The sequence below is a fragment of the Carassius auratus genome, chromosome 43 (assembly GCF_003368295.1).
Source record: "Carassius auratus strain Wakin chromosome 43, ASM336829v1, whole genome shotgun sequence".
In the NCBI taxonomy this organism is placed as follows: domain Eukaryota; kingdom Metazoa; phylum Chordata; class Actinopteri; order Cypriniformes; family Cyprinidae; genus Carassius; species Carassius auratus.
Genome location: NC_039285.1, coordinates 2,994,123 through 3,008,827, shown reverse-complemented (window position 1 = coordinate 3,008,827; position 14,705 = coordinate 2,994,123). Strand labels below are relative to the sequence as shown.

At 38.0% G+C, this 14,705-nt stretch overlaps 1 protein-coding gene across 1 annotated transcript; it reads right to left on the bottom strand.

Annotated features, from left to right (window-relative positions):
• Window positions 1–4,193: 4,193 nt before the first annotated feature.
• On the bottom strand, window positions 4,194–14,662 carry LOC113061441 (synembryn-B-like). The gene is made up of 10 exons (XM_026230559.1): window positions 14,470–14,662; window positions 13,226–13,273; window positions 12,471–13,088; window positions 11,229–11,323; window positions 9,717–9,867; window positions 9,532–9,627; window positions 8,977–9,121; window positions 8,713–8,857; window positions 8,471–8,590; window positions 4,194–5,186 (listed from the first exon to the last, which is right to left on the bottom strand). Exons 1-10 carry the CDS (start codon window positions 14,551–14,553, stop codon window positions 5,075–5,077), a joined length of 1,614 nt encoding a protein of 537 aa, XP_026086344.1. The 5' UTR covers window positions 14,554–14,662; the 3' UTR covers window positions 4,194–5,074.
• Window positions 14,663–14,705: the final 43 nt, after the last annotated feature.

Below are 14,705 nucleotides of genomic sequence, written 5' to 3'. Positions count from 1 at the left end.
GCGCTAAAACACAGGCCCTTATCCATGAGGTGAAGAAACTGCTCTTTGGATGAGGTCCACATTAACTCATGTAACTGTAACTGTGTGTCCTCATCATCTATAGGGGGCAGCAGACATCAAAAACTAGCTGTATACAATACAAGAGTGTATTATTTCCCTTTCATGTATAGTTTTATAGCTGCTTCTGAACAAACAGCTGAACTAATTAAGCTCAATTTGTCAGCAGTGAGAGGTCAGAGATGTGAGACTCTGTGCTGTCTTACGATGTCTGACAGCCAGCTCATTCCTGCCCTGACTGCCGTTGCTAGCCTCTTCTCCATGGTTTCAGTCACACCATGCTCATGTTGGTTTTTGCCTCCTCTTTGGCGTGAAGCCCCTGTGTCTATGATCAGTGAAGTGAAGAATTGTTTATATTTAATATTATTATATTTTTAATATTTTACAATAATTATTTACACAAATGATTTAATATTAAAGCATTTAAATGAAGAGTTTTCTGAATTCAACAAAATACTTTGTCAAGTTTGTCCAATTTTGCTCATTTGGAGGGAAAAGCAACTAGTGTTGAATCATTACAATATTTATTATTGCTCAGAACATTAAAACAAGAAGAGCAATGCAAAGTGAGACCAATGCTCTGAGCAATATCACTATCACAAACTAAGAGGGATGTTTCTTTTTTGTGTTTAAACATCCATCCTTTGAAATTAATGTTTCATGAGTGCCTCCTGAAATTCACCCTTTCTAGAGCTTGCTGTTTATTTGTTAATGAAAAAAAAAAAAAAAATATATATATATATATATATATATATATATATATATATATATATATATTATATATAGGATAAGTTTTCATGCATTCAGAGTCCCTGATTGTGACTGAACAGAGAAACACTTTGTAATGTAGACTTCTCCATGCTGTTAGTGCGAGTCTTAATAAGCTCAGCGGTGAAATATTGGATGTGCGCAGCAGTGTGTCTGTGGTTAGCAGGGAGACAAAAGCAGTGACCTCCCATCCCCTGTAGTTTTTAATAGTTCTGTGGGAGTAGACAATACGGCAGTGGAGGTGAGGGGGGATCTCATAAGGACCAGCCTTGATGTGCTTAAAAAGATTAAACCAACAACAAATGCCTAATTCAGTTTCATCTGCAGCTCGTTTGTCTGTTAAGACACCGGTGAGTTGAAATGAGTTCTAGCCGCTTATTGTTTTGGTTTGCAGGTTGCCAGATTTTGTTCACACCATCTGCATCCTACAGACTCTGGTAGTTGTGTTATCACTTCACACACTGACCCATTATCACATTTGTATGCTGTGACGCAGGTTGTTTTATTGTATGTATCTCTTTGTATCCACTCCTCTCACCTTTTATTATCTTTCCCTCCTTCTCTGTCTCAGTTGTTGTCCGTCAATTCATCCTTAGAAGACGTCAAAGGCTTTGAGAAATGGCCTCTCATGGCTCCAGGCATCTCCTCACCTCTTGCTTCCACAAACTCTTTATTGGATTCTACCTCTGCATCATCTATCTCTATTCACTCTCCCTTTTTTAGGTCTAAATGGCCTTCCTCCTTTCTCCTCCAGCTGGGTTTTGTTGACACATAGTCAATCCTGGACACTTTCAGCCCAACACCCCGTTTACGTTCCCTTCCCTGCGTCGTAAGCTGCCACAGCTGTGGGCTGTTGAACCAAAGTGGAGGGACACATTAAATGTATTACAACCATTAGCTTTGTTGGGGCTTGGCTGTTTTTAAAACGCTGAAGTTTTTACGCCAGCCAAAGGCAGGACACAGCAGAGCTCTGCTGCTGATTTGAATTACTCTTAAATGCTGCATTGAACCTAAACTGGAAATGCATATTAAAAATGGCAACAAGCAATAATGTCACCTTGATTTACCAAAAAAAAAAAAGACGTGTAACTTTGTTAATTAATATTATTATTATTATTAGCATTCGTTCTTTAGCATTTTCTGCAAATAATTTCACTCAAATAACTATCAGTTTTCTTCAACTTTGTGATTATATAAGCAATATTTTTTTAGATCTTTAAAAAGTGTCTTGTATCCCCAGCTTTAAGACATTTATAATTTTAATTGTGCTCAAGACACAATCAGCGTTAAAAGCGGTTGTGCTGCTTCATATTTTTGTGGAAACTGTGATGCATTTTTCAGGATTCCCTAAAGAATATAAAGTCAAAAACATCATTTATTGAAATAAAGACTTTGCTACAAAAGATTTCTATAGTCACTTTTAATAAATTAAATGCATCATTGCATTATTTCTGTATGATATAGTTAAATATATTTACCTTACCGCTATCGAGGGAAATCTCTTGCGTCATGCTTAATTTTGTAAGTCTTCTTGCTTTGTGGCAGATCGAGCCCTTCTCCAGTCTGGTAGACACAGTGAAGTCTACAGTGCCTCGTCTGCTGCTGAACCGGGATCCAGTTGGGCCCTTTGAACAGTGGCCCCTGAAGAGGGGTGACTACCTGGAGCTGGGAGATCTCTCAGATTCAGTCCAAAAACTTGCTGAGATCCTGAGGTGGCATACTGTGATCCAAGACCCTATGAACAGCCATGAAAATGGGCATTGTTCTTATCCTGACCCCAGCAATAGCAGCGGTGAGGACAGTTACTCCTCTGAGACTGACAGCATTCACTAATGTCAGCCACAGACATGCTCTGTATTTTAAAATTTCACTGGATATAGCAAAGAAGGCCTGGCAAGGGTTCAGAACTCACAGTGATGTGTATGTATATCATATCATTCATCTGAATGTTTTATGCATGTCATTGTTCTTAGTAACAGCCAGTTTGACAGTATCTGGGCAGTCTTTCCTGATCAGATAAACAGCAGCCATGGCTGATCAGACCATGGTGGGTTTAGACTCCAACAGAAATGATATGCATACTGTCTGCTGCTCATTTTGACTGAAAACCTACATCTGGATATCTTAAATTCTGGCCCTCATGCTTTCCACAGAAAGGTCGTAATGAATAAGCAGTGAATTGTGATTACGTCACATCTGCATATCCTGATTCAAACATATGGATGATTTAGTATGCCAAAATGTCTACTCTTGGCAGATAAATTCCTGTAGTTTTACATTTTTATCAGGAATTGTTACTGCAGGGAAAAGAAACTAGAGACATGGCACTTTTGGACAAGATTAAATGTGTTATATTAAGGCTCCTTTTCCATTCTACAAACTGTATTCAAGATTTTAACCTTTGTTTGGAAAGGTTGGTAGTATATATGGAGTCAATGTGTAAGACTGGTTTGGGAATAATGTTAATTTGTATATAAATGTGTGTCTATTTATTTGTTTGCTAGTTCATTTGGTTTCCAGCGAGTCATGATTTGGCCCCAGTGAGTGAACGGTGCTAAATTAGCATGGAAGCCGTGACCTCCCAAGTGTGCAGTGCCCCCACTGTGTGTTTTCACAGGCACTGCAGCCTCTGAGCTGGAGCTCCAACCCCCCAACACTCTAATACATGTCTTTGGTCAGCAACAAAGAACCCCAATATCCTGCTGCTGTGTGTGTGTGTGTGTGAGGTTCCGCGTATGAGAGCGGCTGTGAAGGCTATTTGATTTTGCACAGGATCAGTGAAGTAGCTGGTAATTACCACACTGCTGTGATCATATCTCTTCATGTCCCTCAGGGGATTTGGCATATTTTGAGAAATATGGACAAAAAGCCAGAATGTCTATTAAATGTTTCAGTTCATCTAATTTATTTTATTCATATGTGCAGTGTGGCATGTTTGTGTTTGTTAGAGTTTGGTTGAAACAAACCAGCTCTTTTAAATCAGTTTTTCTGATTCATGGAACGGTTGCAGAATATTAAAATGCTACTTTTATGAAGTTGTGCAAGGTTTTTATTATTATTATTATTTTATCCCATTAATAAAAATAGCATCTTATGGTTTTTATTCAATAAATTCATATCGGTCTTGTTTTTGTTTGTGATGTTTTTACACCACATCTGTTCAGTTAGGGAATATGTAATTTTCCCATTTTAATTGAAAACAAAATTCAATATTTAATACAACTACTTGATCATCTAATATCTTTTCTTTTTTTCGTTTGTGATATCTTGCAGTATTATACTCAACATTAGTTGTGTGATTAGCATTTTTCTAGATTTGTATAGACAACATTTTATATTTTTTTCTGCATGCAATAAGCAAATGAGACTTTAAGGTTGTTGTTTTTTATTGCAAGTGATTGTCTGAAACAAAAATCTAAGAAAATAAAAATGAAAAAGATTTTACAAAGCCCCTTAATTCTGCTGATCCCAGTGGTTATAGAAGATGAGTTCTGGGGATTGTGAAAGATATCCTCGAGCTATTAAATCAATGATAGTAACCTGAAATATTTAGAAAATAAAAGAGTTTCTCACATGCTTTACTTTATCATTTCTTATAAAAAGGAAACAAAAAAAAAAGGGGGGGGGGCTATTTATAGACAATCGTGTAGCTAAAAATAATATAGAGCATTAGAAAAGACCCTAGTTTGAGACTCCAGGCATAAGTGATTTCAATGCACATTTTGCAAAAACAATTAAGTGCAAGACAAATAATTTCAAAACATAACTGATCTCATGGCATTTATCATTTCAAAAGACACTTGAGTATTTTGAAGAAATTGTGGAACTGGTTTCTTTAATCTGTGAACCAGAAACAGACGGTTTAATAAATACAAACCTAGATAAACAGCTTTTCTTAAGGGGAAATCTCATCAAGCCTTTATACTTCATTTTTGAAGACCAAGTGCATTGATTGTTCACAGAGTGTCGAAGACATGTGAAAAAGTCGTGTAACTTCCTACTTAACATTGCCATCTTATACAGTCATTGTGATCATATCTGATGCCCAATGACAATTGTATATCTATTTAAACATTTGCTTCCTCTTCTTCTTCTCACTCTATAGTTTACCACACGTCCCAATTAGAAAGACATGCCTTCGTGCAACAAAAGAACCCCCTGTGCAAGGGACAGTTGGTAAGACAGTGGCAGTCAGCCAGCAGCAGCAGCAGCAGCGGTGCCTGAAGGATTCGAGCGAACTAAACTCCTGCTAGTCTGAGTCCGAGTCACTGCTGGGTGGAGGGCTGCACTCATGGATAGCTTCTCCTAGGGGCGCTAGAGTGCCATCCTTCCTCACTCCCATTGGTCTGATCAGTTGTTTCCTGAAAGTGAGAGCAGAACACAGCTCAGTACTTTTGCATGTTGTGTCAGACTACTGCTTTGCTTGCTCACAATGTCACATGCAAATAATGCGATAGGGAGATACAACCTCAGTAGAAACTTCTATTCTTTTTGTACACATAAAAGGAAATGACAATCTATTTGTGTACTCTCTATGCATGTTTGTAACATAATATAGAACTACATATAAAATAATATAATATTTTTATAACAAAAATGTAAACATTTTAAAAGCCTTGGGTCAGACAGCCCCATCCGCAGAAATTCTGTTCTGAAAGGATGCCTTAAACTGATCAAATATGACAGTAAAAATTCAATAATAATATTCAATAAAATTCAATAAATAATAATAATATTGAAAATAATAATAATATCATATATATATATATATATATATATACATATGTTTTTTTTCTTTTTCATTGAAGTATCCTGAAAAAAAAATATGATGCAACACAACTGGTTTCAACACTGATAAAGAATCACGTGACACTGAAGACTGGAGAAATGACTGCAGATAATTCACAGGAACACAAATATATTCAAACATAAATGGTTCTTTAAAAAAATAAAATAAAAGTCTGAAGGCTTATTAATTGCAAAAGTGGTATTAAACGTGAAATTAGTAAAATAAGCACAAACTCCAGAATCCAGTAACAATCAATTCCACTATTTCATGTCTTGTCGATCACCACAATCCACCTGTCCTTTGAAAGAAACCCTTTGCACTGATCATTATAGCTGCATTCAGTTCTGTTCTCTAAAGAGGCCTGTTGATGTGTAGAACATCTTTCTTAGCCTTTACATCTGGCCACATAAGAGCCCTTGGAATCACAACCCTAAGAACCCCAATCCTCCCGTCCCTCCACCCCCACCAAGAGCCTGCAGTTTAATTACAGGATCAGTGCTCATTCTAATCTCGTCAAAGCCTCGGCAGCTCCTCCACGCTAATCCAATTATACCTGCACTGTGTGTCACCAGCGCACCCTGAGATGATTCATCAGAGAATCATCCAATCAAAGAACAGCCAATGATGATTTATAAGAGCATGATCCAATCAAAGCCGTAGAAATCTCATTTGCATTAATTTATGTCATTCATTAACACATACATTTGAACTTTCATAAAGAGCTACTACATGGTAAAACAACTTATATAAGTTCCCCACAAAAGCACAAGGAAACATATGACATTTCCAAGAGGGCTGTAACGGTTCACATATTCATACTGACATTTTCAATATAGGTCTTTCGGTTCTCCAGTCCAATAATTGCTGTCATGAAAACAAGTTGACAGCCACTATGTAAATTATTATATTTCAATAATTAATCGGAGAAATGTAATTTTATTAGATTTATAAAGATAATGTATAAATGGACTTATGTGCAATTTACGCTTGCATAACATTTTTTTATTGGAGTGTTGATTATTATATCTAAAAAATAAAATAAATCTGAAACATAAACTAAATAAAAAAATAAATGAAAATAAACTTAAATATAAAAATATCAAATATAGTAATAGGGTTCCCTATATAGTTCACAGCATTAGCTGAGAGATGTTTTTATTCTTTCAGAAAATTTGAATTAGAATTCAGTTTATTTTAATATATGATATATTATATATTAAGACAAAGCATGTGTTCAGTAAACCACTGTTTAGTAAAAAAAAGAAAAAAGCAAGCAATTGTATGTTCAATTTCTCTCTCACCTGCTACACCAAAAAAAAAAAGCACAGAACCATGACTTTAACATTAAACTATGTATCAAAAAAAAAAAAAAAGTTTTTGTACTGTTAGATCTCTAATTTCCAACAATTTTTTTTCCCAGGCATTGACTGCATTTCTGTCTGCCATAGAACTCCTTGATGACAAACGCAGGTCATGATGAGTGTAAACAAGATATTTAGTTGACAAGAAGGAAACAAAGACATTTCCTCTGAATCCCTTGAAAATGCAAACCAAAATCCAAGACAGTCTCTTATCTAATCAAAAGCACATGTGCTGATAGCAGCCAGAGCAATTGTGAGTTTACTTAGGGTTTTGTGTGTGTGTGTGTGTGTAATATACAGGGTGGAGAGTCAGTACTAATTGGACTGCAAGTCAAGCAGCAGACATAGGGAGGGACATTCCTCCATGGACGTGTTGCGTCTCCCCAGCAGCCGTAGTGGGGAGCACCAGTGCCCTCCCTCTCCCACACAACACCTCCTTCATCCTGATGAAAAGAATAGGAGGAAAACAGAAGGAACGAGGATCCATTCTCAAAGACAGGAATCTGCCTCTCCTGGGCACACGCTTCTCATTACGACTCAGACACCCAATGGATGGACAATGGCGCGTCCTCTTGTGTTTGCAAACTTATTTAACATCGCCCGGCAGCTAACGTACATACCCACACCACTAATTGAGCCAGTGTCTCAAACCACTTCACGCCGAGGACAATGTCTGGCACCCCGGCTTAATAAAACTGCTGGCGTATGAAAGAGGACCACGTATATGTATTATAAAACCTCAGTGTATTGTACAAAAGAGCCTGAGCCTGCGACCCCACTGTGTGCACCAATTAGCTGGTAATTAATGCAGCGGGGCTGCGGTGGCTGGTTGGTGTGCATTGACTCCTGCTGAATGTGGAAGGCCAGCTGTAAATGAGGCAGAGGATTGTGGAGGATTCTTGTCTTAATGAAGCGGTTGGTAAGGAGCGCGAACAGAGCAACGGCGCTACACCTCTTACTGGTGTCTCGCTAGTTTACGCCACCGGAAAAGGTCAATGTGAATGCGGCCCCACACATATCGAGCCTCTAAAGAGGGTGATGAGAAAGCAACCACAATGCATCTAGAGGATGGAGTCAACTATGAGAGCATTATGAACAGGCTCATACAAGATAATGAAAGACAGAAAGAGAAACGGACTGATAGTGAGCAAGACTAAAAACACAAAGCTTAGAATTAACACTGCAGTAAATACAATGAAAAAAGGCATGCATTAAAATAAAAATTGTGAAAGAGCCAATTGGAAGAGCCAAAAAATATTTGCATGTCTAAACGACCAAAGTAATGGAATTCACATGAATAAAAATCTTAATTTCAGTGCTTAAATTCAATTATTTAAACCAAATTAAATTAGGACAAAAAATCTGAAAGCCAAGTTAAAACATAAGTAGAACACTATAAGAAAAAACAATTATTAAAAATAATTATCATGTATTTGTTAAAAATATTTCCCCAATATTTACATACTTTTAAATATTTAAATATATAAAAACCCACCTTGATATTTCATCAATCATACTGACAAGCTTCTGAGCTTCATATTCCTTTTGCTCCTCTGTCATCTCCTCCATAGGGTTTGGCACTGGGTGTTCGATGTGACCTGTGATGGGGTTAATGCTGAAAAACACAAATGACTATCAACACAAATGAGAAAACCATAATGCTACACAAAATGATAAAAAATATTAACTTTGTTAAGAAAATAAGAACAGCAGTTCTGCATTCATAAAGACACTTACAATGGTTTGACTGACTTGTATTCCTCTGTGTCAGAGTCCTCATCAGATGAGTACTGCGTCTCTCCTCTGCCTCCGGCCAGCAACCCTCGTGCCATCAGCAGTCCCGCAGCATTACCATATCCAGTGTACTTCAACAGATTATCCACTGCATCACATGAACAACAGGAGAAAAAGATGTGCAACATTTTTTTGCTCAATATTAATTCTTGTATTTTGAACAGTTTCATATACTTTAGAAACATTAAAAACAAGCAGAACTCTCACCGCTCTCCTTGCAGAGCACAAAGAGAAACTCAGCTGCCCCCTGTTTCACTGCCATGTCTACATGCGTCATGAGACGCACCAGTTTGTTTCGAACGGTGCCGCCGATTTCTGGCCTTTCCTTCACGTCCTTCAGTGGAGGCAACACCTGTACAAAAAAGAAAAGCTTTAATCAGCAAATAAAATTTACTTTAAAAGAATAGTTCACTAAAAATGAAAATATACTCGCCCTCAGGCCATCCAATAGTTTGTTTTGTCATTGGAAAAGATTTGGAGAAATTTAGCATTATGTCACTTGCTCACCAGTGGATCCTCTGCAGTGAATGGGTGCCGTCAGACTGCAAGTTTAAACAGCTGATAAAAACATCAGAATAATTCACAACTAATCGACACGCCTCCATTCCACATCAACACCATGCCAAGTGAAAAGTTGTGCATTTGTAAGAAACAAATCGATCATTAAGATGTTACTAACTTTAAACCGTTGTTTGAATGGCCTGAGGGGGAGTTGAATATAAGCAAAAGTAAATTGGACTGAGAATGGACTCAACCCTGCACCTGGGCCTTGAGGTATCTGCGGATTTCCCTGTGGTATCTAGAGCTCTCGGTCATCAGACTCAGCACAGGTGTCAAGCTTTCTTTATAGTTGATCCCCTGAGTGGATAAATACACAAAGCATGAACAAATGCAACAATTGGAATGGCTGAGTACCAGCTTGCAGGTGTTCATCTGAAGCGTAATACCTTGTCTATCCTCTTTTCCATAAAATCTAGCAGCATCTGCACGGTGTCCATGTTCTTCCCACCATATGTTTCCATCCCACCTTGGACAGGGACGTCTATCAGAACATCCAGGCACCGCACAGGAAGGTTACTCAGGAGATTTATGGCATGACTAGAAGAAATGACAAATGATAAAGGTTCAGCACACAATGCATGAACATAGTATGCAACTCCTGGAATGAGGTATTTTTCTGTGAAGTTGGTTGTTGACTGCACAGTTTCACATAGAAATTAATATTGTCTGATAACCAATATGCAGAACCTATTTAAATTAATTCAATAAATTAATATTTGTACTTTTTTTTTAATAGCTTCATGATCATTGCAGTATGTCAATAAACTACTAAACAACTACTATTAAATGAAAATAATATTCATTTATTAAAAACATTTTTACAAATAATAATAATTGTTGTTTTTAAGCAACATTTTGCAATCTAAATATTTAATCTAAATTATTGTATAAATTAAAATGAAATACTTTACAGATTAATAGTATTAGAGTGAGATTTCTTGATTGATTTATTTTTCATAATAAATAAATAAATGTGTTTTCCCAGTGTGTTTTTCTTGTTTTCATTTAATAATGCACATACAGTTTCATGGCCAGTAAAAAAAAAAAAGGCCCTGTATGAGAATGACTTATTAGAAAAATGAAACCAAAATTAAATCAATTGCTTGACCTGTTAACATAATTGCTGGGGTTTTTTTTTCTTACAAACCCACCAAATTGTGCCAAATGAAAATTCTAAATAACCAATAACTGATTGAACATAATTTAAAAAAATGGTCAAACTGATTATTGGTCTGTCAGTAGTTCTCCCAAGTGCATGGATGCAATTTTGTGTCATTAAAACAAACTGCTTCTCACATGGAGGCACCTAATACAAAAGGATATTACATATTTGTATGCTACTTTCATTTGTTCATTTTACGATCTTCTCTGGTGCAAAAGAACATTCAGCATACACGCGTCACAATTCAGGAATGTGATGTTGACGGACAAACATGAGGAGGCATTCTGAAAACACTGAAGAGGTGGGGGGACCTTCAGTCCGTGGGCATTATTAGAATAACAAAGACACATCTACTGACTGGTTCAGCACATTCAGTGCACTTTGTTAAAGGGGGAGCATAGAGTTAGTCATTTCAGAGTGCTGTAGAATGCATAGAGAGGGGGTAGCATTCCAAAAGCGTGAAAGGGCTGGTGATGGCACAACTGCGGACACAATGAGTCAAGCCCAAATAAACGGGTGGGAGTTTCAGAATGCGTTGAGCTGCCTCTCCAGGGCAAAGGGGTGTGTCATTAATCACTTGGAGAAGACATCTCATCATTCAAATTCACTGCACATGCATTTCTTTTGCTTTCTGGCTCACTGGAATACTGGTTTTGAAGCAAATATAATAGACACAGGCCTAGTATGGTGGCAGAGTGGACTAGATTCAGCTGTCAATCTTCAAGTGTTGAACTACCTGTGAGCCTCCTCTGTTTTATCTTCACTGTTTGTCTTGAGCATTAGGAGATGTCTCATGATGCCTGCAATCAGCCGAAGCTGGTGGTCATTGTCCTATCAAAATAAAAGGAAAAAATGTGTTAGTGTTAAACTAAAAGGCTTTTTTCACAACAACTGCAGTAAAGAAAGCGTCTTATGACATGATTGGGCTTTATTTACAAATAAACGACGTGAAAGCTTGGAACCAATGGAGAGATTTAGAACCACTGGCTTGAGAAAATAAAGTCCATCTTACGTCAAGGTGATCCTGACCATACCGAGACCAACAAAAGTTCAGGCAATTGAGACACACTTAGTCTTACTTCAATGATCCTTCAAAGCGCTGAGAACACTGGAATGCACCCAAGTTGGAATGCACCTAACCCCAACCCTAACCCTAACTCTATTTGACGAAATGGTGGGAGTAGGAGCTTTTAGCATTTAAAATATAGTAAACCTCTCCATCAAAAAGCTAAAATTAATTGAGGTATAATTAAAGCACATTTTAAGGAAAAAAAAAAGAAAAAGAAAAACACGAATCAGCCAGCTAGCCAAAGAAGGCAGCTGGGGTGATGCACTGACTTTATCAATTAGCTATTAAAACTTTTATTTAGAACGCAGGACTTATGACCATATTACGCATAAACCAAGAGTTTGTGGATGTCAAACAACAGTGATCATAATGATGCAGAGACATAAGATTCTTGTCAAAGAATAAGAAAAAGAGGACAAAGGACTACCGAAGATATTATAAAGCTAGATAGTCTGTTAAAATAATGCCAATGAACCTATGACCTATTTAAGAGAAAGAAACCTCTCTTCCTTCACTGTGATGGGGACAAAAGCACTGGCTCCACTCAACATCAATTATTCAACAGAAGTATAACAGGAAACCAATTTTCTGTCTAAATTGCATGCATGCACTTCTTATGTAACGACCGTGCAGAAGAACTTATATGCCATCTTATTTTAAATGCAAAGCCATTTGATTGAATTCTAGTAAATGTGAAATAATTGCATGCTCGGGCAAACAGCTATAGAGTTAGTGTCGCCATAGGGTTAGAACTGGTGACTGCCGTTTACAGGTTTTATAGAATGTGTGCTAAATGAGTCACTGTAGAAATTGAATACTTTAATGTTTGAGGTCGAAATAGCTCAACACGCGAGCCAGTGCAAATGCAATGACATGTGAAATAAAACATCACTGTACTGTTACTCTCACCTCACCGCTGGAATCAGACATAGTGATGTTGAAAAGAACTTTAAGGGCTTCCATGGCAAGCTCGTTGTTTTCTCGGGAAAGGGGCAGGGATTCTGGTTTAGGGGGTGTGGCCTCATATGGCCCCACCCATTGGACGTCAAGGGTGCGTTCCAGTATGTCAGTGAGTAGCCTCACTGCCCCCGCCTCCTTCCGAAGCATGCCACGCACATCTGTCCGCAGGGCGGAAAGCAGAAACAGCAGCCGAAGGGAGAACAGGCCCACCTCGTGATGGGACGAGCTGACCAAATGTAAGTGGGCACACAGGCCCTCCGCCAACTTCACGTCTGTGCCCACCTGCTGTGCCGGCACACTGTTAAACACCAGGTTGCACAGGCACTTGAGGGCTTCCACCACAACCCTTTCCTCCTCTGCTGACTGTGGCTCATCTAACAGCTCTCCGTTGTGTCCCGCCACATGGATCCGGGCCAGTCCAGCTAGAGTTAGGATGCCCTCTTTGGTGGCTACGGGTCCGAGTACACGTTTGTCTCTGGACAGGATGCGCAGGGTCTCCAGGCAGGTGCTTTGGCAAAGTGGATGATCTGATCGACGGAGGACTGTAAGAAGACCCTGACACAATTTCTGCAGAAGGGAACACAAAGCAAAAGGGGTCGTTGATCTTTTTCAATAAAACACTGGAGGCACTGAAATGACAATAAACATATTAAACTGAGATCGCTTTGAAATACAAAACAAAAAACTTTAAATCTGTTACTCACAATTCGTGCATCCTCCTCTTTGTGGTCAAAGGCAAACGTGTGGCTGTTCTGAAATGAAATGTCAACAGGACATGAGACAATATAAATCTGATATAAACAGATCCCATGCTTGGATCCATCTCAAAACAGCGGAGTAAAACAGTTCACTTAAATTCTGTGCTGGTAGCTGGTTTCTGTCTTGTCAGTGCTGGTTGATCAGCTATAATGTTCCATAAACCAGCTTAGCCACTTTAAGGAAAGCCATTGCAGCCTTTTTTTTTATGCACAGACTCAGAATTAACCAATTCAGTAGGAATTATGCCTACATATACAAAAATTTGCTCTGAGACTTTTAAACAGGGAGGTTTGTTAATATATGATTTGATTTCACTCCTAAAAACTTTTTTCTCTCTCTCTCTCTCTCTCTCTCTAGCTGTTGACAGTGTTATCTGATGTATGAAATGATAAAAAGATATCCAAAATTAAACAGTATTATATTTGGCTATTATATTATTGTATGGATTCGATAGACCGTGATGAATTTCACTTAGTAACAGTACCAGCCTCTTTCTGAAAACAGTTAACTACAACTTAACTATCAATGGTTTACTTTACCAAAGGCTGTTCGTAACGTTACAAGACAATCTTGTTCTCTTGAGATTTCATCCAATAAAACATTCAGCATCATTAAAATCATAAGGTAAAATCTAATGGGTGTCTAAAATTGCTGTTCATATCAGATAAATTCTTAAAGACGTTGATAACCCTGTTATAACAACATTATTTCCATCAGTATTTTCTGCTTTTAACGTTATGTAGTGTATCTGATAGCTGTCAAGCTTAAATAATTTAGCCTTTCATAACTATTAACATCCAAAACAACAGTTAATTTATACTCTATTCGTCTGCAATTACCATTTTTCTTAACAGATTTCACACACGGGTCATTCATGGGGCAAAATATGGCATGTTTGTTTGAAATAGTCAAGCTGGGTGTTTCAAATTGGTATCATGGCTAACAGCTGGAAGATGCTAACATAGTTTACGATCCCAATGCGAGTTCCTCTGTTTTAATCAAGTACGAAGCAAATACACATTTAAAGTTCAGAAGCAAATCATTTTTGCACAGAGATCATCTATCTTTTTGTAGGTTCATACACACCACAAGTTATAGTGAGATCAACGAGCGGCTAACTCGCTAATATCTCCACTGCTAGCGCGCATAAAAACAACAGGAGAAAGTATGATAACAGCAGCCTTTTTACCTCCGTGTTATACTTCTGCAAAAGCTTTTCAGCTCCCTTGTCATCTCCACCGTCGATCTCTGACAGAATAGCAGTCAAACTCATCTCTGAATGTTGCTTTTGCCGTCCACTTACAAACACTGGCAGCCCCTCTTACAACAACAGTAAGGATGAGCGTTACACACCTCCGTTTCTCTCAGCTGTTCAACTTTCACCCGACACGTGACGTCTCTCGACAACACGCTTTTACAAGAGTC